Here is a 25798-nt window from a genome sequence, read left to right as displayed (position 1 = left end):
ACTGTGCAAGTATCCATAGTCACCATTGTGGATATTTACATATACATTAACAGCCATGTAGTTTAAGTATAATGCATAGATTGCAAACAAATACAATTACTAAACATTTTAATTATTTTAACAAAAGTTGTACAGCATTCCCCCCCCCCTCCATGCTACTAAATATAAGTTATGTAGACCTGCAACTTTGTATGTGTTTTCTACATACCTGTACTGATGTGGCTTACTGTTGTGCTCATGACTGTCAAAAAGGACAAAAGTGGGTGTGTAACTTGCTCCTGTGGTATGGCTTGCAATGGCAAGTGAGGTCCTGTGCTACTAGCCAGACCTTAAAAGTTAAAGTATAAGCCCCATGTAAGTTGCCACTTAATGCTACAATTGTTTAAGTTTAAAAAAAAAAATACACATCAATCTATACTCAATACACCATGATGACCACTCAAAAGGCAGATTTCTTTTTTAAAACCTTGCACATTTATTTAAAAGCAAAGTCTGAAATATCACACTGACGTAAGTATTCAGACCCTTTGATTTGAAAATTGAAATTTAACTCTGATGCATCCCATTTTTTTGTTGAGATGTTTCTACACTTTGTTTGGAGTACACATGTGGCAAATGCAGTTGAATAGACATTTTAGAAAGGTTTTTGTTTGTGCATACACTGTCTATAGGCTTTTTGGTCCTCAGCCATTTTAGTGTGCGCTAACAAAAGCTTAGTCACATACATGCAAGCATTCGTGTGGAAGAAGTTAAGGGGCCTAAAGGTCTGCTTCGTGTCTCCCAGGTGTCTCAGGCAAAGCTGGAAAGCTGTGTATTCTGATGTACAATCTCATTCCTGCTCACTTTGGATGAGGTATGGTATTACCTGAAAATCAATCTGCACACCATCCCTGCCACTGGACACTGCTCTGTGTAATTTATAGACGGTGTAGTAAATTTTTGGTGCTACTTTGCCATGTTTCTTTCTCACTGGTTCTTGTGCATACAGCAGCCCTGTATCAAGGAGCTGGGCAGAAAGTAGTTAATGCACTACACGGGCCTTCTTTTTATTGCAGAGCTGAGTTCCACTGTGTAGAATGTAGAACACTGTGCTGACCTCAAATAAAAGCACCCAGTTGAAGGAAAAAGGATTGTGGATTTCTACATTTAATTAATTTTTTTCACACTTCACGATTATAGGGATAAGTAAACATAATATTACATATACTGGGAAATTACAGTTCCCCATTGGCAACCGTTTTGTTGTCTTTGATTTAAGGACTTCACATGATTAGAATATTGAATATCTTAATATAATTTTAATGATCTATCTCATTTATTTGTTTTTGTGCATATGTGTTTCTGTTTGAATGTATATTTCTCAGATTGTATGTCTCTCTGTCCTTCATTTCACCTTTAAAGTTGAGATATAAAATACCACATTTCCCATTAGAGAATACATGGTGTGTAAATTGACCTCTTAAAAAGTTGCACGTGTGAGGTGAGCGTCCTGTTCTGTATAAATAAATGTTAGTCTAATGGCTCTTACCTGACCAGCCATTTGATAAAATCCTAAGGCACTTTCAAACTAATGGATTGCGATGGACTCCCCCACCCACTCTACAATTTACAAACAATAAACCATAGATGAATGTAATGAAAAGATGTTGTTGCTAATACTCCTATATACCAGCACTTTCAAAATGCCATTGTCTCATTCAATAGAGCTATCAGAACCACTATACGTTTGACAAGTCGTTTTTTTTTTTTTTTTTTAAATGGCAAATCAAGTACGGTAATAGATTTTTCTTCAGAATTATTTTTCCAGGAAGTAAAATTTGATAACATGCCTGGCATATCATATAAATTGATGTAACCCCCACATTGTATGAGTTTACAGCATTTCTTAAAGGGACACTATAGGCATCTAGAACACTTCTTTTCATTGAAGTGGTCTGAGTGCAGTGCCTCTGTCTGCTTAACACTGCATAGTAAAAACATAACCACATCTAGATACCCTTCCGGGACTCAAACTGATTTTTACTCTGGTTAATGACGTTTGACGTCCTCTTTATTTGCATTTCTTATGTCTTTTACTTTTTAATCTCGATAACTGTTTTAGAAGCATTTACTGGATTGACGGAACAAGGGAAAAGTCCCTTCCAGAAAGGAGACCATTACACTTTAAGTAATTTGACTCTTTGGAGAGAGAGATTTATATATAAATGATATCTTTTACACACTCAGTGTCCAAAATTATAATGAAATATGAAGTGTTCAATTGTACACTTTAGAGTGTGATTTGCTTCCAGATTCCAAAAGCTGGCAACACAGGGGATACTGGGTTGTCAAGTCTGCTCTTGTAGGGAGATTTGCACTTTAACCCCTTAAGGACCAAACTTCTGGAATAAAAGGGAATCATGACATGCCACACATGTCATGTGTCCTTAAGGGGTTAAAGGAACTAGTAATACGTGTGACCTTCAGTAGCCAAAATAGAAAAAAATACAAGTTTATATTTCAAAGAAGGTTTACACAGATTGTCCAAAGGAAATGCTTTTTATTCTACGAGAATGGAAACACTATTTGACTCCAATATTAGTTTAGGGCAGCGTTTCCCAATTGGTGTTCCGCGGAACCCTGGCTGCCGCAATTTTATCACAAATCAGGGGCCCGGTCAGGTACCACGGTCCTTTAAGAGCCCTTGTAGTATCGGCTGACTGGGAGGAAGTGATAGCACTTCCTCCCACCCTCAAAGAGTTGCTGCCGCACAGTAGGGAGGAAAGAGGGAGGAGGCAGGGGACGGCAGGAAACAGTCTACCAATGAGTGAGCAGCATAGATGGCAGAGGAGAGGCTGGAGTCGGCACGCAGCAGCTCACTCCCATCAGCCTCAGCCAACATTTATACATACGCACACTGGCACTTACAAACACAGATACACACACCTGGACCCGTGGGGGATAGAGACTTCCACAATGTTGATACACTATGTCAAAGGATTCCACGGGAAAAAATTATTGGGAACCCCTGGCTTAGGGAATAGTTTAGGATTTGCTGTAGCCTGTGGCAGGACTGTTTTCTTTGCTGTTGTGCTAAGCAGTGTCCCAGTAGGTAACTCTCCATATACACTAGTTAGCAAATCATCTCTTCGTGTTCTTTCTTCCATCAATCATCCTATTGAAATCTGAATAAACCAAAAAAAGCATTGCTTTTTATATTTATTGCATTGCAGGACTGTCAAACTGGGTTCTTCAAACTAAAGGAAACTCCTCTAGTAATCTTTGCGTGGCTTTTGACCTTTATAGAAAATAGGTTGTAAGACATTACAACTCTCCCGGATGTTCCAGGAGTCTCCCGCATTTTAATTGCGGATCATGGACGCCCGCACGTTTTATATAATATCCCGGCAACCGCCTTTTTTTAAATACATTTTTTTTAATTTTTTTTTATTTACTCTTACTCTTACTATAAATCTTTTTTTTTTTTTTTTATCGATTTACCATGATATTATGGTGTGGCTGCATAAGGGAACCGCACTCACTATCTAATGAGGGAACTCCTCCCCCTCATGTTCTGCGTGGGAACGTCGGGTGTCAGTCAGTTAAAACAGCGTGCCGCGTGCAGCGTGCCGTGTATTGGAGCATAAATCCTTGCAGCATAATTACTACAGTGACTGTAGTGGTTATGGTGCATTAATTTCCCTGGCATCTCCTCAGTCTAAATAGTCAAACATTTGTGCAAACCTAACTCTTTTTTGCTGGGTGCCAAACACTTCATCTGTGGGGAAATTGAAGCTTCTGTTATCTTTCCTGTTGTGCAGAGTCAACTAACTGGCTGAACTAATCAGCTGATTGCTCTTAGCCAATGACCTAAGCTCACGTCTCTTGTAGAGCAGGTGAGTAGCAATCGCTAAATCCTTGGTAAGTTGTCAAACTGTTAGCAAATAGTTTGATAAATTACAATAGGGATTCCAGAGTATTCCTGTAATGGTTAGAGCGCTTGAAGGGTTCTTTTATACATTAATTATATGTACATATTAATGTGAAATATAATTGGGCTGGCAACCTCAAAATAAAAATGTATTGCGTTCATGGGAATTCCACTCCTCAAAATCACTCCATAAATGTCGTGAAAGGACACAGGTGACATTTAAAAAAAAAAAAAAAAAAAAAAAATGTTAATAATTGAATCTAACATTCTAATACTTTCTACAATTAGGGGGCTGCTTTTCTGGCTCAGTTTTGCAGTTCTTGGGATTTTCTGATCAGTTGACATTTCAATCCTATTGTTTCTTATGTATCCAGAACTAAAACAAAACTAAACTAAATGCACTTGTTTCCCCCATGATACATGGTTCATAGTTGCAGTGAATTAGGATATAAGCAAAACTATGGAATGCTAGATCTCCATTTACTTTCTGTCTGTTTGGATCTTTTTCGTCCTCCTCTAACAAACTAAAATTGAAAAAAATTATTTTACAGTCTGTTGGATGGAATTAAATAAATGCTATGTTCAGGGTGTTTTCAATAGAAACGGATAACAAATGCATCAAAATTGAAAAGGAAATGATTGAGTTAACGGAGAGGCTGTCCGTGCTTTGCTGTCAACACAAACCATCACATAAAGGCCTTTAAAATTATTCAGCCCTCTGAGCATCCCGACAGATGGAATTTTAAGGTTACCTGTCATTAAAGCGTCTTTTTCCCCCTTAAGTCTTTTCATTTTGCTGGCAAAATTGCTAAGAAAACTGTAGATGAGAGAAAAACCCAAAAACCTGGCGAACCTTTTATCAGTGTTCCCATTTAATGATGCATTTTACTCTTTCATATATTCTGCTACTGTATTCAAATAATGCCAAGCATAACATTATTTGTTTGCGTCAGTGAGAAAGGATGGTGTTTTAAAAGTGGTAGGTTTAACTGGTAGATTTTCTGATATACAGAGAGCCTTTCAGGCTGCAATGCGTAAAGTGTTCCAGCAAAAAACCCATTAACAGATTTTTAACAAATGCATGCTAAAGAGACAGTGAAATACCAGCTAGCAGAAGTAGAAGAGGTGATTTCAAGCAATTCTTTTACATCTTGATGCCGGGCAGACAATCATGAAGCCCTATTAGATAAAACTAATTCACTGGTGGGAACATTGTATTCAGCAAATGGAAAGCTGATTGGATATGTGACATTTGTCGGAAAGAGCTAGCAGGGAAAAAAAATGCACTACTGATTTAATACTTTTTTAAAAAAGCTCTATTAATCTCTCTATTTTTTTTATTTGTTATTTTTTATTTTTTTTCTAGTTAAATTTAAAGTGGCTCTGTTACCTTCGGGAATCTTTGCATATCTTGCAAAGACCCCTAATGGTGACATCACCGCTATGGATTCAGTACCCCAGAGATGCAGCATCGGTTAGGTATAGTTGCCTGATGCTGTTCTCTACAGGTGCCGCCATCTACGATCTTTGGCTCCTGGCGGATGGAGCCACATCACTGCTGTACTCTCGCACATGTGTGAAGGTTCAACACTGTTCTCTATGGAGGACCCTGAGAGACAGCAAGAGCCTCCATAGATATTGTCTTGCGATAAGCCAAGTAATGCCTTATACTCAGAGATGGCTGCGGCAATTGACAAATCTTGATGGTGGTGGCTCTATCACATTTTTCATAAGACAATTGGCTTATGATACTGTTGGAATTTCAATAAATATTTTAAATAATCACAAGGTGTGAGTTTTTTGTTTTTTTGTTTTCAACTGTACAATAATCACATAGAACAACAAATAATTATTTAGGCCCTTCTTCTGCATTCATTTGAGGAAATGCCTCTTTGTCCAGTATTTATTCCGGGGAGAAAGCATACCATTATTTGCTTTCAACAAACAGACAATATAGTGTAGAATGGAGTGAAACTCCAGTTACTTGATAAATAAATGGCACACTTACTATGAATGTTATCTCAAGGTCAGCATGTTTTTATATAAAGGAAACCCTGGCTAATTAACAAAGCGTTCATGACTGCAGGGCTATGCCTGTTCGCCCGTATGTTTTTAAATGTGTTTTGATTTTTTTTACCTGTTGTAAATACTACTGTGGGTTATAAAACAGCATTTAAAAAGGGGCATGCCCTCTTTCTAGCCACACAAAAGACAAACCAGGGCTCTCATGATTGCCCACTACCCTCTCCCTGTTTTTGCATGTTTTTTTTTCTTTTATCTGTTTTTGTCACAGCTGCCGTTTCCTGGCATCTACAAGCTTAATTGAAGCTGCCTTCCAATATCTATGGAGGTACCCACGGTCTTGCTGCATCCTCCATAGGCATCAGTGTTGTACTCTCGTGCGTGCGTGATATTACACCACTGATGTGGACTCCTGGCAGATGAAGTGCCAGAAACTAGAGAGAGAAGATGGAGGCGCCTGTAGGGAACCGCATTAGGTCAGTCTATTTCACCCCTGTGTTACCACACACCAAATTGAGTTAGTACCATTGAGGCCTTTTCAAAATATTCAAAGACTCCAGAAAGTAAGAGATGCGTCAAATATGTCATGCTCCCACATGTAAGTTCATAAAGCGTGTGGAATTTAACTGTAGATTGTCATTGTGTAATAACACTTTATAATAAATAATAATAATAAAAAAAATTCTACTTAAATGCCCAATGCAGCCTTGAGAGCTTTGTTTAATTGAAATGGAAGATATTTGCAGCCATATATTGCACGTGTAAGTGACTTTACTTAATTTCCGTTAAGGTTACATGGACGTTTTTAAAGGTGTATTCATTTTTTTTTTGTCCTGTCTGGAGTATTTCAGACAGCCCTGGAGGAATTGGGGTTTCATTTGTGGTTTTGGGTCCCCCCCCTCTTATAAATAATGAATGAGCACTTATTTGTTTTAGGTTTGTGGATTGCTACCCCAGTTCCAAACTACACCTTACCCAGGTTCAATTAGATACATAACATTAAGTAGCAATCAGTTCAGTGACCTTTGTTAATGTATCCGCTTTCATTATTAATCTCATAGCTAGAATTCTGTTATCTATATAGTATTTCATCACTCCCTTTTAATATACTTTTATTGCCCCTGAACACTGTACAATCACAAGCACTTGCTATATTCAGCTCATTGTTTGTGTTGCAGAATTAGACACCTGGGCCCATATTTAATCCTAGTAATTCTAAAGTATATAGTTTTTTCTGAGTACATATTTGTTGTATTTCTAATGTATTAAACAGTGTTGGTAGGTGTGAACCTGTATTTGTAATGCAGCTATTCTACACATTGTTTAATGAAATCGCTGTCATGTTGTAATGATGCCTTGAGAGAATAGGCTTATTATCCGTTTACCTTCTGTCCCACGCTGCTATAATTACAAGATTTGATGGCTTATGCACTGTCTAGTTTTCCCTGACACACACACAGCAGCATCCTGGCTTTGTCTCAAACCCACAGTAAAATATAAATGGAAGGACTCCTGTTTCTTGGTGCATTCATAAGATGTACTGCAACTGCTTTATTTTAAAGCAAATTAGTAGCATCAGTTCATTAAAACATTGTTTTTAACTTATTGCATGCTGGAATAATGTGCACTGCAGGCACATTTTAGAAGCATTTATCGCGGGAAGGGGTATGTTAAAAATCTCTTTCAAACATTGTAGAAAGTTATTCAGCATACTATGTGTCCATGTGTCGATCAAGTTTAGCCACATTTGTTTTTGCTGTTGATCCAAAAGAAGACAAAAAAAACCCAAACAGTTTGACGCACTTTCAATTTTGCAACAAACTAGGGGAAAAGTTCCCTCTTGACCCCAGAATGGCAGTCAGATTTATCCTTGGATCAATAAGATTTTACCCTATTGATCAATAAGCTTTTACCCTAGCTGAAAAATTATATAATTGAATATAAAACTATATTTAAAATAAATGAATCGGGGTGGAGGGGGTTGATTACACCATATTGTTCTAATCAATTATGCACCTAATAAATTAAATACAAAGAAAATAAAAAATAAGCATACCTTTAAATGTTTCCTTGATGTGCACTATTTCAGTTTGGATGCTCTGAGAACTTGTAATCCGTATAAGGTTGCTGTTCTAAAACCAACCCCCAAAAAACAGTGTTTGTGTGTAAAAAACAAACAAACAAACAAAAGAAAATCCACGCATTTAATGCCAGTTCAGTTTTCACTTCTTGCAATTAATACTTTTGTTTTGATAAGATTTAAAGTCTATACAGGTTTACTGCTGCTATTTGTTTGGGCATTTTAAGCTCTACATCCATTTTGTTCTTTAATTTATTTGTACAAATAAATACATGTATGGTATTTAGCAAATAAATGCATATTTTATAACTGTATTATGAAAAATCCAATATATAAAATAAGCTTATATCTAGCACAGACATAATCCCCGCAGCACGCCTGCGAGTCCTGCAGGAACGCATGGGAACGCCGTTCCCGCTGTTCCTGCAGGCACACTGCCGCCCCCAAATGCCCCTCCTCTTCCCCCTGTGTTCCCCCTGTCATGGGGGGGGGGGAGGGAGGAGGGGCAAGAGGTGATGGACACTCCCCTCTGCCCTCTCCCCCGTCTCCATATCAGACAAGGCGAGGGAGCTGTGTTCTCTCTGCTCACTCTCGCTGCGCGCCGTTTGCTGATGCCGGGAGCTGGAATATGACATCATATTCCGGCTCCCAGCTACTGTAGAGAGCCCGCACGGCGAGAGGGAGCAGAGAGGACACAGCTCCCTTGCCGCGTCTGATATGGAGACAGGTGCCCGACCCACTGGACCCCAGGAACATGTCCAGGTAGGGAGGCTGGGTGGACATTTTTTAATAATAATTTGTGTGTCTGTGTGTATGTACGCGTATATATGTGTGTGTGTGTGTGTATGTGTGTGTATATATATATATTTGTGTACGGGATTATGAAAAGGGGCGTACATTCCAAGTAGGTTTAGTTTTAACAAATAATAGTCGGTTGAGGTGTGCCGAAACCGACGAGCGGCTAGGCCTGTAAAAAAGAGGGCCCGCCTGGTTATAATGATATGTGAAGAGGGTGTGGTGGGAGGGGAGCTTCCGGAATCGACAAAGACAGGTGAGTAGGGGTTTGCTGGGTTTATATACGCCTAAATCCCTCCCACAACTTCAGGCATACGCCTTCTATTTGTGTACGGGATTATGAAAAGGGGCGTACATTCCAAGTAGGTTTAGTTTTAACAAATAATAGTCGGTTGAGGTGTGCCGAAACCGACGAGCGGCTAGGCCTGTAAAAAAGAGGCCAAAAAGTAAGTAACGTTTATATATTTATTAACACCACAACAATAAACATTATTTAGACATATTGTGAAAAGCGAGTCTGATCTCTTTCTCTGGGTTTGGAATGTACCGGTTATACACTGCAGATTTCCAGCGTCCCATTTTCTTTATTATGTGTGATGGGACATGATTACTTGAAGCCGTGGTGGCTGCTCCGATTCGAAACGAGTGTCCTGAGAAGGAGTTTGGGTTGAGGCTAAGTCTAAGTAACAATGAACGTATGTATAGCATGAAATGTTTCGTCGTGAGTGTTTTTCCTTGTAGGGACAAAAGCGGCAGTTCTGGATTCCTAATCTGTTGACTTACCAGGTTATCCAGCACCTGGACTGGGCAACATTTAGACCCTGTAGGGAAATACTTAACCTCCACGGGGGGGCCTGTTTGATTTGTTTTTGTACGGGGAATAACTAAAATATAATGATCATTTATTTTGGACAAATTTCTCTGTTTAAGGCAAGTGTCTGTGTCTGTTATTTTTTCTACTGAAAACTCTTTGAGCCGTAGGAATCCGAAAAAAGCCAAATAAGCTGCGGATTTAATTATCAGATTAGTAGGGCGATCAAAAGGACCTTTATCTAAGAGCTCAGAGATTTTCTCAAAGATGTTACTATCAATTGGGAGTCTCTCAAGGGTTTTATGGTTATTTAGTCTCTGGATACCTTTAAGAACGTTTTTAATTGGGTATGTGGACAAGAAAGGGGTCTTATCGGGATAGATAGTAAGCATGAAGTGTTGTATACCTGTTAAGTATAGTTTGATGGTGTTGTAAGCAAGCTTTAATGAGGTGTGGCAAAAAGTTGAAAATGCAACCATAGTTTCTACTGAAAATCGATTTATTATGTTAAAGTTGCGTACAAAATTATTAAACATTTCAAATGCCCTATTGTACGCTCTTTTTGTGTTTGCCGATAACCCGGCCTGTGCTAGAATTCTACCCTGGGCCAATAACTGATCTAAAGCATGATTAGATCTGCAAACTGTGGGGGAGTTTTGGGTTGCTTGTTCGCAGTAGGGTGAAGGCGGAAAAATTCCTGAAAATTGAAACGTGATAATGCGTCAGCAGCGTTATTGAACATTCCTGGAACATGTATACAACAAATGTAAAACTGCCAGTTTGCTGCTAACCAGGTGAGCCTCCTAACTAACTTCATGATAGACAGGGACTGAGACCGGCCTTTGTTAATTATATTGCAGGCTGCTATGTTATCCGAAAAACACTTAACCGCTTTACCCCTCCAATTTCCAGCCCAAATGTGTGCTGCTGCTGCTACTATGGGAAAGATTTCGAATAACGCTGAGGTTTTGTCGAAGTTATCTAGTGTGTTAGTCTCAGGCGGCCAACTGTCAAATACCCATTCGTCCCCAAATATTGCTGCGTACCCGACTGAAGCTGCAGCATCTGTCCAGATAACTGGGGAATCGTCGGAGATGGGAGGAATGAACAATGACCTACCATTCCACGAGGACAAGAATAGTTTCCACATTTCTAGGTCAGCCCTTGCTGAATTGTCTAAACTGATCTTTGTGTCGTCGTCAGGGAGGCCGTGTAGTAGCGAGAGTAACCTGGAGATAAAAGATCTGCCTTGCGGGATAACTCTCATGGCAAAGTTAAGAGAGCCCAGGAGAGACTGGAATTCTTTCCTGGTGCAAGACCCGAGGTTGGTGCAGGTGTGAATGCAATCTAAAATCCTGTCCACCTTGATTTGAGGGAGGCTGGTTTGCATGGATACAGAATTGATCGTGATCCCTAAAAAGGTGATTTCAGTATCGGGACCCTCAGTCTTATTTGCGGCTATGGGAACACCAAGTTCCTCAAATAAGGAGAGTGCCCTATGTAGGCTGAGCGGTGTGCAGTAGTGAGGTTCTATATACAGAAAATCATCGAGGTAGTGGATTACTACTGGGCATCTGGACTCGTTGAGTAACAGCCAATTCAGGGTCTCTGCAAACAAGTCAAAAAGTTTCGGGCTACTTTTTGAGCCAAAGGTCAGCCTGGTAGCAAAATAATATTCCCCTTGCCATTTGACCCCGTGTAGGTGCCAGAGCGACTGCATAATAGGTAGCAGCTTAAAAGCATTCGAGATATCCGTTTTGCTCAACCAGGCTGCCTTACCGAGGTTGACAATGGCTTGAATGGCATCGTCTATCTTGGCGTACTGCAGTGAGAAGTCTTCGGATGGAATAAGGGAATTTAAACTTGGGGAGGTGGAAGAGTGCGGTGCAGAGAAGTCAATTATTAACCTCTTTTTGTCGTTGAATTTACCCGTGGCTATACCTAAAGGACTTGTCCTCCAGGACGTGAAAGGTGGTGTGGTGAAGGGACCTATCATGAAACCATTTTCCACCTCTTTGTCGAGGAGAAGTTTTAGACTGGCTGGGTCAGATATTGCTGACTGCAGGTTGGGGCATTCTAGTGTGCCTGAAGGGAGTGCCACAAAACCTGTGTGAAAGCCTTTGGTGAAACCAGAAATGAGAGAGAGTCCGCTAATTGAGAAGAAGGATGTGCAGTCAGGTAGCGTTGCAAATTTGGTACATTTATTGGAGTAATTGCCTTTTTTGGAAACAGTTTGTTCGGGCACATCGTTTTTGCGTTTGCCCTGAAACAGACAGAACAAACGTGGAGCAATCTACATGCGCTATAACTACATCCCCCTTCATTAAAGTTATTACAAACCTGCGTTTTCCCGAGAAACACTATGGGTCTGCCTAATTTGTCCTTCATTTCCCTTTGACTAGAATAGTCTGGGTTAGCGAAACTAGTAGATGGACTAACTGCGGTACTAGGACAAAAGTTTGAAGTATGAGAAGCTGAAGCGCAAATTGCACATGCTGGTGTCCTAAGCCCGGCGAAATGCCTACAAAATAATTCAGTGTCCAACTGACTCTAATCAGTGGGAGTGTTGAACTGTGCCAGGGATGCGGCTGATCTGGCTGAAAAGGACTTGTGGTAGTCGTAGAATGCATAACCACCGTACTTGTAGGCTAGGTCCACCAGCTTGTGCAAATATAAGTCCAGCTCTTCCCTACGGTGCGGGAAAGCGGAGCAAATTACGTCTCGATATAGCCCAAAGGCTAATACGAACTCGGGAATATTACGTTTTTTATTAAGCCTAGGGTCCCTGGCTTTCATCACTAGTGATATATCTTCAAAGGTGTAAGCCCTGTTTTCGATAACATCCTGTGATGCGATGAGGAGGGAAGCTAAGTTAACATCCTTCCCTTCTATTATGTCCCGTCTAAGGTTTTGTGGGATTAAATGAACAGGATTAATTATATTAGACTTTTTGACAGGAGTATTAGTGGAGTTACCTCCCAAGTCGGACTCTGGTTGTACCAGAGGAACCTGAACTTCCGTAATGCCGGACCGACCAGAGGCTTCCAGGGTATCTAGCCTGGTACTAATGCCGGCTACAGAGGAGACCAAAGAGGACATCATGCTCCGCAGTTCAGCTAAACTATTCTGTATAGAACCGTCAGAACTAGGGCCTGGTGAATCCTCCGTAATTTGGGCGTTAAGCAAACGGAAGAGTTCAGCTTTCCTGGCTGTAGCCGGGAAGGGAATATTCCTCCTATTGAGCTCGGCCGTAATCTTTGGAATAGTCCAGGATCTGTAGCTGGATGAGGCACTAGGTTGTCTTGGCTGGGAGCTAGATCTGGACGGAGTGCTTGCGACTGATTGTTCATCGTCTGGAACCGAGGCTGTTGACATGCTACGGCATGAAAGGAAACTTAGAGTTAAATTTTTTATTTTTATTTTTTTTATGCGTGTGTGTGTGCTGGTTGGCTAGCTAGTGCCACCGTGGCGAAGCAATTAACTAGGTTGGTGACTGGTGAGGCCCTGCTAAGTGCCAAGTGGCTTGAGAGGCTCTATCTATGAGTTGGCGCGAGGGGATTTGAGGCCACTGAGCGTTGTGGCGGGGTGTTGGCCTCTCGGTGGGAAGTAACCATAAGACAGACTGGGGGTGACTGGTGAGGCCCTCTCTATACAAAATGCAAGGCGGCTAACTATGATTTGGCCCGAGGGGCGTAGTACCTCCGAGATGAGGATGGGAGTTGGCCTCGCGGGACCACTAACCTAGGCGAAGAAGCCAGGGGAAGATTACCGCTATTGGGCTCCTAAAACCCTAGCAACCAGCAACGACTAACTGGACGGGAGAATAGCGGCGACTGAACGTGCTCGTGATGTAATATATTAGACTTACCTGAACGATGAATTAGTGATAGGATTAACCTAAGATGACCTAGAGAGTAATTTACTGTCGGCTTGTACTGCTGACGTCCCGAATTGCAGAAAAACGGACACAGGTGATGTTAGATAAAATAGAAAAGAAACAAGCCAATTTTAGTTTATGAAAATTTTACCGACTCTTATTAGTAGTGAGCAAGGTAGGAAGGAATAACGTAGTGTAGGAAGGGAAATATTACTAACCAAACCGTAACTTGTAACACAGCTTTAATTGAAGAACGTATCCTGGAAGAACCCCTGTAATTTTTAAAACAAAGCATACGGAGGAGACCCATAAATTTAACAAAAAATAAAAAAAAATTAATTTAGCAAGTAAATAAAAATATACACATACTAGGTTTAACCCATTTGTATATCCCATAACAACTGCTAGTGAAATTCAAGATAAGGTAATGTGTAGGACTTAATGTTAACCCAAACTATTGCCCAATCTGTCACCATAACTCGCTACACCAAACTATAATACCTTCCTGTTATGCAGAAACGTACAAGTACTTGAATTGGTTGTAAATTAGAAATGTCATGTGTATAAAAGCATGCCGCTCTAAGGAAAAATAACTAGTTTAGTAATACCAATACAGACCGAAAATTATGAAAATTCGAGCAAAGAATAGCGTTATGGAGGATAAGTGATTGTACAGTAGTTAACAGATGCGTTGGTTTGAATGGCGTTTATTGAAACGTGAGTAAGATAAATTATGAGCTGTTTAAGGTAGCCGAATGCAAATGCACAACTGACATGAATTAATTATCTAAGGAAGTGGAACTTACGGTTGTCGGGGACTTTACTGAATGCCAGCGTTCTCGTGGAAACAGTGCTGACCGGCGGGCTGTGCGAACGTCGCGGGCGAATGACGCCAGAGGGTCTGTGAAGCGGAATGAAGGCGAGCTTCCGGAATCGACGAAGACAGGTGAGTAGGGGTTTGCTGGGTTTATATACGCCTAAATCCCTCCCACAACTTCAGGCATACGCCTTCTATATATACACACGAGTGTATATTACTTTTTTTTGGGGGGGGGGGGGGGGGGGAGGAATCTTGGGAGAGTTCCCACACTTTATTCCCCAGGACTTGACCCCTGCCGGATCTCCCCTGTCGGCTGATGCAGAGCCGGCGCTATCGGAGTGTCGGCTCTGCTCTAAGCCTCCATGGGCCGGCGGGGAGATCAAAGATCTACCTCACCGGCCCACAGCAGCATGGAAGCAGGCAGGAGAGGACCTGGGGAGCTCTAGACAGAAGCTCTGCCAGGTTCCTCTCGCGAGATCTGAGCGTTGCTGTGGCAGGCAGAGTTCACTCTCCACTGGACCACCAGGGATGGCACATGACAGCAAGGATTCCACCCTCCCTACATAAGGTAAGAAGCGAGGGGGGATATTTACTTATCTGCCCCCACCTTCACAATCCCTCCAAATATACAGAGCACATACCTATACACATACAGAACCCTAACACAAACAGCACCCTCACACACAGCACACAAACAGCACCCTCGCACACAAACAGCGCTCACACACAGTACACTAACAGCACCCTCACAAACACACACATCACCCTCACACCAACAGCACACTCACACACAGCACACTAATAGCACCCTCACAAATACACGACACAAACAGCACCCTCACACACAGCACACTAACAGGACACAAACACCCACACAAACGGCACCCTCACACACAAACCGCACCCTCACACACACACACACACACACACACACACACAAACAGCAGTATGTGTGTGTGTATGTATGTATGTATGTATGTGTATATATATATATATATATATATATATATATATATATATATATATATGTACGTGTATATATATTAGCAGAAACCCTTTTTGGCTGCCCCATCTATTGTTGGCACTGCAGAGGTTTTCCTGTGCCTGGAGTACACAGAATTACATGTAACTATATATGGCCATACTTTGTTATACGGATTGCTTGCAGGTGAACCCCTAAATTCACCATACGAACAAAGTACCGAACAACCGGACCACTCTGATGTGAAGAATACATGTAATTTACCTCCCTGATTGCTTCTCCTATTCCCTTTCACATACGAGAAATTTTTATTTTTTTTATTTTTTTTTAAGCGTAGAGGGAGGGACTGACTCAAAAAGATGGTTAGAAACACATTTGACTTGAAAAGGAGCATCTTCTTTTTTTTTAGAGCTGAGTTCCTTTAAGTATATTTTGAGGTATTTGTTAACATTAATGTACTTACTATATGGTTTAATGTGGGAGGGGGGTTGATTTGAGTAAGTTTCCCTAAACTGTAATTGCCTTACAGAAAGCATGAAATTAATTGCTCAAAACTCCCGTTAACATTTCTTTAATGCAATCTAATACTGCTTACTGGGTCGTTTAAAATCAAGGTCAAGTTGAAATTGAAGTTTGATACTACAGTGAAATAAACAGAATCCATGAGGGCTGTTACGGATAGCTGAGCACTGGTTTTCATGACTTTGCATTTAAATATTGCTTTTAGCCTGACTTGGAAAATTCCCTTATGGCCCATCCTTCAAAATAAGCGCGGAGATCTTATCACAATTATGCTTCTTTTCTTCAGTATTCCATTTGTGCATTTGTTTATTCAGAATTTCCTTCCAAAGTCTACTGGCAACTAGTTTTGATTCTCTGTGTCACAAATACGTTATCCAGCTTTGAAGAACTTCACTTCTCTGGAAAGTACACCATTGATTAAAATATTAAAAATCTGTAAATTGTTTAAACCTTTTTTCCCCTCCATTTAAAAAAAAAAAAAAAAAAAAAAAAAAAAAAAAATTAGATTAAAGTGACACTATAGTTACCAGAACAACTACAGCTTATTGTATTTGTTCTGGTAAGTATAATCCCTTTTTCTTCAGGCTTTTTGCTGTACACACTGTATTTTCAGAGAAAATGCAGTGTTTGCATTACTGGCCACTCCTCAGCTGGCTATTATTGCTGGAAATGAGCGACCATAGAGTTGTCTTTCCTCTTTTCCTCTCTTTCTTGATATGCTACCATTTTGAATTTAAAATCATCACGTGTGCGCCCTGCCCTGACTTCCCTATCTTCATAATTAAATAATTCAGCCATCCGGTGTATCTCATACTGATATATTCTAATCAAGATGGGATACATAAAGTTGTAGTTTATATACATCAGTTAGGATTCCACTTGCAAACAGCTTGGATTGATTTAATAATAGTGCAGTGGCATATAAGCTGTTAGGTGGGAGGACAGACTATCCTTATTTGTATTTTTGTTTTGTTGTTTTGCAGGAATTTCAATTGTAGAGTTATTAACTCCTTAACAACGTAAGGACCAAACTTCTGGAATAAAAGGGAATCATGACATGTCACACATGTCATGTGTCCTTAAGGGGTTAAGGACAAAGCTAATGCTGGCATTCGAAGAACAACTACAGCCACCCAGATCACTTCATATCAATTAAATGCCCTGGGTGCAGTAGTACATTTGTTTTTAACCCTGCAATGTAAACCATTGCAATTTTTTCTCAAAACTGACAGCCACTAGAGGTGCTTCTGCGGCACTAACAGAGTAATACTATGTCAAGTGATGCGGTATTCACCATACGAAAGCATGGATGAATGTACGGAACTAACCGCGCATCATATCCTCAATGCTCCTCTATGATTGGCATTGGATAGACCGAGGGGTACTAGAGGGTATCTCATATGGTTATATTGTGCCTTAACATGCTGCCATTTTCCCACTAGTTTTTTACACAATGTAAAGTTTTGTGGTAAATAATAGCACTTTTTACATACACATTACATTTAAAATTTTAGAACATAAACATTACAAGTTAGAATTTTGATAGATTTTGACAGGCCTATGTCTCATTTTGGGGCATTGTAGCAGTTACCAGTAAATGCATATGCATACCATTTGTGAAAGACACTAAGGGGTATGTTATATTGAAAATTTTGAGCCGTGCTGCTACTCAATTGCTAGTATACTTTATATTCACAAACCCTGAAATTACAAACAAGCACAGGACATTTAAAAAAAAAAAAAAAGGGAAAAATCCACCCAGGAAGATGGTTCTTCTCACCAAAGAGGACTAATGATTGCTATCCTCATACAGCAAAGGTAGGCCAGTTGATGCAGTGAAAGATTTAATGTATTGTATTTTCTGCCTTTTTTTTTTTTTTTTTATACACACTAATGTACACCGTGACTATATTTATACAGAAAAACAAAAAACTTTCCTATAAAGCCAAAATCTTTTGTATCTATTTATGTACACATACGTGTGACCTGATATTTATGGTAAATACTATTAGAATACTATGCTATCTCTAACTGCAGGGTTTCTTTAACTAGCTTATCAGGCTGATGATTGTCTAGTAAGCAAGAAAAAGAGAATGTCAAATAAAATAAGACCATTAAATCTCAAATATGATGCAGCTTTATTTTTAGGTTTAACGTGAACCTGTCATGATGACTATGCCTTGGTGTCACTCTAATGAAAATAACATTTCCTCTATACATTATGCTAATAGCTAGTAAATGTATAGCTAAAAAGTAATGCTCTTTTATTTTGGGATATCCTCCTGCTGCATGCTGGGAATTTTATCATGCCGGTAATGTCCAGTTCAGGGCACCGTGCTAAATCTTCACTGAAATATATCTTTTAGTCTTAATGTTTTTCTGGTGGATTTTTAAAAAAAAAATTTGTTTATGTAAAAAAATAAATGTATAGACTACCTGGATGCGAACACATAATCTGTTGGTGACAAGTTCTCTTTAAGTGTCCTGTTAAATTATTTATTTACCTTTTTGTGGCTTAGTTAAGTCAGCGGAAATCCAAGAAGTACCCAAAGGATAAGCCCACATATTGCATTCTATTGAATTGTACGACAACAATCTAGTTCTCTGTCTTTGTGTTTTAGTGCAGTTTGCGATAAGACAGATCGATAATGTAATTGGAGATTTACACGTACAATGAGACCTTGGACCTGGTACATTTGGAGCCCTGTTCCTTTGTATTTACACTTCTTTTTTTTTTTTTTTAACGATTTTAAAACTTTCATTCATTAGTTTTATTGCTCAGTGTGCAAAGGGTGTTGCTTCTCTGATGTTAAATATTACTCAAAACAACAATGACATTCACTTAGGTAATCTTTTCTGACCATATATTTATTGAGTAAGTCACGCTCTGAAGAGGTTGTGTACTTTGGAATCATTTCTCCCTCCCGATCTCTTGCACGTTGTTACCTCAGAGTGCAGAATGGCAGAGATAGCGCGAGGTCATGAGGCCCCTGGGGCCAAGTCCCTTATTTGCGCCTCCCCACCCCCCAATCCAATTTCATGTCCCTGACAGTTTGCAGGTCTCATGTCAAGTATTTTGTTTATAATAGATCTATTTTAATAATATTAAAAACATGTCTGTGACAAATTCATTTTAAAACCAAAATACTTACTCTGTACAATTCACAAAACTGAGAATTGTCAGGAATTTAAGCTGGATTTCACATTTAAGGCATAAATAGCCAAGCTGAAAACACTTTCCAAGTTTGGTTATGTTTCTAGTTTGAATGTTTTCTCAATTTTGTGCCCTCCAGGGCAGCCTGTGCTCAGAGCCTTGGTAAAAATAGCTCTTGCTTGGGGAAAATGCCCCGTGTTTAGCACTGCACACACATATTTAATGTCGCTCTTGCTTGTTCTGTCTGGTTTCTCGTCTCTGGATTCCCCATAAATTGAGAGAGTATGCTACTTGTGGTGTTGAATATATGGTGGTAAGCTGCTGCTTGTGGTTTTGTGTTTGTGTGTGCTGCTTGTAGTATTGCTTGATTGTAAAGATGTTGCATGTGTAGGGGAAAGCTGTTTCTGGTATTGTTTGTTTATGGGAAAGCTGCTTCTGGTATTGGTTGTTTATGGGAATGTTGCTTCTGGTATTGTTTGTTTATGGGAATGCTGCTTCTGGTATTGTTTGTTTTATGCTACTTGTGGTGTTGCATGTTTGCAAGAACACTGCCTGTGGGTTTGCATGTTAGGGAAAGGCTGCTTGTGGTGATTGAGTGTTTTGGGAGGGGCTGTTTGTAATGTAGCGTGTGCAAAGCTCTGTGTGTATGGATGAAGAGGGTAAGTGATGTAGTCTGTTTGTGTGGGTTAATATAGGAGCTGTAGTGCGTGTGGGGAAAATAATGGCCGTAAGTTGTGTACGTGTGGCAGGGTAGGGGCTGTAGTGTGTGCTCGGGATAAATAAGGACTCTGTGTAGTGTGTGACTGAGAAATGTCTACAGTGTGTGCGGATAGGGGCTGCAGTGCATAGAGGGGTTGTGGTTGCAGTATGTGGCGGATAGGGACTGTATTGTAGAGGTGGGATATCGGTTGTATTGTGGCAGTGATCTCGGCTGTAGTGAGAGCTGTAGGGGCTGTAGTGTAGAGGAGGAGATAGATGCTGCAAGTGTTAGCTGGGCATGTAAAAAAATATATTAAATAAAGTTCAATGTCACCTAACTTGCTTACCTAGTGCAGTGAGGGGGAAAGTTGGTCCCTGGTGGTCTGGTGAGTTCAGTACCTGGTCTGCAGCCCCAAACGGTGCAGATCATGTGGAGTGCTACGTCAGGCTAGCATTCATTAAGAAATCAGTGTTGCTGTATTATCCCCCCACGGCAAATTTCTGATCCGCTCTAGGGAGTAATACACGCTGTTCCCTAGCCTGACCTGGTGGCCCACCAGGCAAAATGCTCTTGTAGAGTTTGTTTTGCAAGCATAGCACATAAACACAATCGTAACATAATCCATTTCGCAAAAATAGGTGTCTAAACTGGCAATTGCAGATGCTTCTTATTGCACTATATTGTTACATATTCACAATTAAAATACCATAGTTACTTACTCAGAAAGAAATGGAGAAAAGGGAAGGAAATTCACTGATTGCCTATTACTTGTTTAATAGCTACTAGCATTCAGCTGAATTATTACTTGCAATTACTGACAAATTGGCAAATGTTCTTTTGTTTTCTATAATAATTGCTGTAAATTTTCTGTTCGTGATAGAGTAGGTCATGTTGGCAAGCCAGTGTCTTTAGGCATATTTTCATGCCAATTTACGCTAAACTGTGCTTTGTATCCTATTAAGAGTTTAACAACAATATTTTTGTTGTATAGTAAAAGTATTGCCAAAAACACATTTATTTCTTCTAAATGTACAGGCACAATATGATGGTATGTATACATATTATAGAATTCTAGTAATCTGGTGAAACATAATTTATTCTGTTTAGCACTCTGGATGGACTTTGTTCAGTTAACTTCAAAGATAAAAACATTAGTACCATAAAACCGGTTACAAAGCATAATTTACTTCAAGAAACAAAACATGTTGACTCATTCATCTTTATTTCATTCTTTACTCATAAAAACATTTAAGAAGAGAGAGAGAGTAATGCAATAGAACATAGTGGAGAGTAAAAAGCAATCAATTAGAAAAATAAAATCTAATTTAATAAGGATAATTTAAACATTGTGGTCTGGTTTATATATGGGGCTAAGGTGTGAGATAACCAGTTTCCTTTTTTGTTTAATACAGGTTAATGTTCTAGCTGTCAGCATCTGCACCCGTGAGGCTTATCAGTCAATGAAGGAAAGGAATGTCGATGATGGACACATCATAAATATAAATAGGTAGGAGACTCTAATGTTTCGGGCTTCATTTGGTATGGTGTTATCATGCTACATGCCTGTGAACCATTTTAGCAGCTCTCTGTTTTGTGACTGATTCAGATTATGGTGTGCTTTTATTTTATCTTCATGATGCTTTTTATTAGTTTTCTGCTTCTTCAATGCACTTTTCATTTAATTTAAATGTAGATCTAGGTATGAGAACATAGCCCTACCCTAAACATTTGGCCATAAAAAAAGATTTCATTTATGAGAATTCAAAATGAATTTCAACTTTAAGTACAGAATACATGAACTGGAAAAATTCTCAAAGTCAACTGTGCTTTCAGTAACGCTACTTTGGCCTATGAAATTTTGCATTGGTGAATAGACCTGATAATCATTAAAGGATGCCTGAAGTGAGCTATTATACTCACCAGAACAAATACATTAAACTGTAGTTGTTCTGGTGACTATAGCGTCCCTTTAACATTTTTAGGAACCTGATCATCTCAGGTGTATTGGGTAAATCGCTGTACCCAATCCCATTGATTTATATATTAGAGGGTAGAGCCTTTGTTTTATCTGGTATACTTTTTAATTTTCGTTTTTACTGTTAATGTGGTTTTACTTTTGAAGTTTTGGCAAATTGAAAACCGAAACAAAACTGTTACATTTCAGTTTGTTTATGTTTATGTATTTATATGTGTGTGTGTGTATGTTTATTTGTATATTTGTATGTATAACCGTGACATTATAAATCTACATTATACATATTAGTATGTCTGATAAACTTAATTCCCCTGCAGGAATACCAAAGGTTGCATTTATATGCATATCAAAGTTGGTTCATACTAACCCAACCCTCCCAAAGAAAATGTAAAAACTATACGTACTTTAAATTTAGCTAAAATACATCATTGTTACGTCGTCATTTGGTGAGGATTTGCTTTTCACTGATTGATGTGCTTTTCCAAAATGATCATATATTGAAGCGTTCATTGAACATTTCTCATTTTAACTTTGATTCATGTATGTTAATCTAATGCCTACAAAAATAACTCTGGCTGCACATCTCCAAATACCTGGCTTGGCTGTTTTTTTTTGTTTGTTTTATGTTCTGTCCTTTTCCAGAAATCTGTTACAAAAACCACAAGCATAAATTCCATCGTAATTAGTGAGTTGTACCTACATACCATTGGCGCAATGCTATCTATCAGAGTTGTTATTCTTCATTAAACTAGGGTCTAAGCATTACCTGCTCTTAAGTACTAGTATGAAATGGATTCATTATGAGATTAAATGTGTTCCATTTCACGATCTGAAGTGATTTCACTATTTTTTGTTTTGTTTTTTTTGCTTGGGAGCTCTTGATTTCTACATCTATGCAAACTTTGTTACCTCTAAAGTGCTTTCCACGTTATCCACCTCATTGAACCATTTCAATTGTTATATGTTTTCTGATTGCTGCTTCATGGATTCAATGCTCATTTACTGCATCCACAAAAATTTGGGTCCGTTTCTTTATCACCAAATCATGGCTTCGTTTTTAGAGTGTCATCCCGCCTTTGTGCGTTTGTGCGACCTTTTCCATATGGAATGGTCTGAGTTGGACCTCATTTAGATTCTGTGATAAAATGTTATGAAGATTTCAGATTGTTTCATTCTTCTTATGATACATTAGATATAATGTACCTTTTATGGCATTATTGATTAAATGCCCAACTATCACTGTGCCATATTCTGAGGCACCCTTTTTTCATGTTACTTCTTTCTTAGCATGAGTGGTCACAGAGTACTGCCAAGTTCGATATCACATTTTTACTCCGCAACCAAATATGCTGTTACGGCCCTGACTGAGGGACTTAGGCAAGAACTTAGAGAAGAAAAGAGTCGCATCAGAGCCACGGTGAGTTTGATATATTTAATATTTAATGCTCTTGCTGGCTATAGTCATTTAATTTTCTTTCTTCCATTCTTCCATCCTTCTGAACTCTGAGTTAAGAGCATGAGCATAACACCACTGATTTGCCCATTACATTTATTGAATCACCAGTGTCCACTGATGCTAAAAAAAAAACTTGTCCGGATTAAGAATGTGGTGTCCCACTCCATGGGAATGTTAGTTGGTTGAGGACCACAACCTCAAAATTTATTACCATAGTCAAAGCATTCACAAACAATCGGACACGTGCCTGAGATCCGTCTCTCTCTTCAAATATTTCTAAGGTGCAATTTCTCCTTCCACATTAGCAGTATCAATTCCTTCCTTGTTTGGAGAGTTATTTTATTTTATTTCTTTTTTTTAAAACCATACTGGAGAATCAACGGGATAGGAAACGGGAACACAAAAACCAAAAAATATATATGTTTTGGCCAAAAAAGACACTAGGCATGCAAATGCATAATTGAGGTATTTTTGGGCTGAGAAATCTTATTTTTATTTTGTGTTCCTGTTTCAAATAAATCTACAATGTTCCACCTATCCTGTTGAACCTGTGGATTCTCCATTATTGTTGAAAAACAAACAAACAAACAAACAAAACACAACATAAAAACTGTCCTAACAAGGAAGGGTTACTTCCACCTTTTGAAACCTAGATCTCTGGTACAATGGGGATCCAGGTAAGTGTCGCTGTTTGAGAATGTTTTGACTCTTAGCAGTAAAAAAAAATGCTAGGGAACTCCTTGGTACCATGACGACTAGAGCAGGCTGTAATGGTTATAGCATTTAAAATGGTCATTTAAAAGTAACACAAAAACTTTAGCTTGTTTGTGTTTATGATGCCAGGGTACCATTCCTGCAAGCATATATTTCACTGACAAGATCGGGCTTGAAAGCAGAACTTGTAACACTGCCTACCAGTATGCCAGCACTATCTCAAGACTGCCCCTGCTTCTGTTTAATGGAGATTGCTCCCAGAGAGCATTGTCCGCAACCAAATCCACATCAGGAAGAGTAACCTTTTTATAGATTATGCTTTAAATCCGTATTCTGCTTGTTCGACATATTGGTCATGGATAAGACTAAAGGGATAATACCCTGGCACCATAACCACCACTTCACTGAGCTGGGAAAAATAATAAAAAAAATAAATAAAAAAATAACACTAACTTTATATACTATATATAATTTACACACACACACTTCTTAATGCACTTTGGTGGTTATGGTGCCAGGAGTACCATGGTATCCTCCCATTGTAAGTAGTCAAAATAATTTTACAATGGTTTGAGTTTGTACCTACAGTCAGCTGGACACCACTCCCTGCCTCCATTACTTACAACAGAAAGACGGAAAAAATGCATAGATGATGCGTAGTGTACATTAAGCTATAGTGTCTACAAAGGCTACATTTTCTTTCATTATTGAACTTGTAACACTATGCATATTCTATCGTAATAGCTTTTTCCTTTTCTTTCTTTTCTATAACATTTAGATTTTCATCCTGCTTTATTTTCCCTGCTTTGTTAATATAGGTAATTTCATGTTTTAAATTGCTTTTGTGCCAGAATAAGACTCATTATTGGTCCCCATGGCAATTTACAAAAGTGATTCTTAATGTGTTCTCTATTTTCTTCCTGTTGACATTCAGCTGTTTATTCTGTTAGTAAAAGAAAAGTCAAAAAGACTATTACTTGTTTTCCTTCTTTTATGATTTCAGAGTATATCACCGGGTTTGGTAGAAACCGAATTTGCTTTTAAACTTTTTGATAAAGACCCAGAGAAGGCAGCAGCCACGTATGAAAGTATCAAGGTATGGGAATCGTTGAATTAAAATAAATACAATTCTATTTATATAAAACACATACAGCGATCTCGTTATACTAGGCACATGGAAATGGATTCAGTATGCACTCTCAGCTAGTATATGTAGAATTCGAAGAAAAATATTAACCAGGATCTTGGAGTACATTTGAATTGGTCTTGGATAAAGTAATAAGAACACGTAATACTGTGATATTTTTCCCTTTTGATCTTAAGCTTATATATTTTTAAAATTAAAAAAATAAAGGCACTGCAATTTTATTTATCTTGGAGGGGGATACTGTGCTTATTTGGCTTTTTGACCAATGCATATGTTTGTACATATCAAAGGGATTCTATAGTCTTGGAATACAAATCTGTTCGCGATGTCTCTCTTTGCGCTGGCTTGGCACTCCACCTACTCTGTTGTCATCCAACAGAGAGGGGGACTAATTTGCATGCGCTGCAAGTGCATTAGGCCTTCCCCATAGGAAAGCATTGCTTCAATGCTTTCCTGTGGTTATTTTACTGATGGTGAATGTCCTCATGCAGAGTGTGAGGGTGTCTAGCGTCTGATACGCTACCAAAAGTCCAAATAGCGACCAGGGAGACTTTAGTGGCTATATTGTCTTAGTCCTGTAATGCCATTATTGCAGTTTCTCAAAAAATGCAATGATTTACATTGCAGGACTAAGTGGGACTGGGGCACTGCATCTAGACCACTTCAATGAGATGATGTGGTTTGGGTCGCCATAGTGTCCTTTTAAATGGAGAAAGGAGATGCTGGTTTGATGGGCATGCAGATTGACAAACCTAAACCTTGATTGATACCCAAGGGGAAACCAGAAGGACAGTCCTGACTTAAAAACCAGTGCAGCAATATTCCAGGTATAG

General features: G+C 39.1%; 1 protein-coding gene across 2 annotated transcripts in view; it reads left to right on the top strand.

The window, feature by feature from the left end:
- The window catches only part of DHRS11 (dehydrogenase/reductase 11), a 162407-nt gene that overhangs the window by 72432 nt on the left and 64177 nt on the right, over positions 1-25798 (top strand). Inside the window, exons 3-5 of one of the 2 annotated variants that reach the window (XM_063452054.1) lie at positions 21086-21180; positions 22936-23065; positions 24822-24914. In XM_063452054.1, the coding sequence (XP_063308124.1) occupies positions 21086-21180; positions 22936-23065; positions 24822-24914 (318 nt within the window). The remainder of the gene's footprint in view (positions 1-21085; positions 21181-22935; positions 23066-24821; positions 24915-25798) is intronic. The other variant, XM_063452063.1, reaches the window with a different exon arrangement.

This window comes from Pelobates fuscus, chromosome 1 (genome assembly GCF_036172605.1).
Source record: "Pelobates fuscus isolate aPelFus1 chromosome 1, aPelFus1.pri, whole genome shotgun sequence".
Taxonomy (NCBI): Eukaryota; Metazoa; Chordata; class Amphibia; order Anura; family Pelobatidae; genus Pelobates; species Pelobates fuscus.
This window is presented reverse-complemented; position numbering and strand designations above follow the sequence as displayed.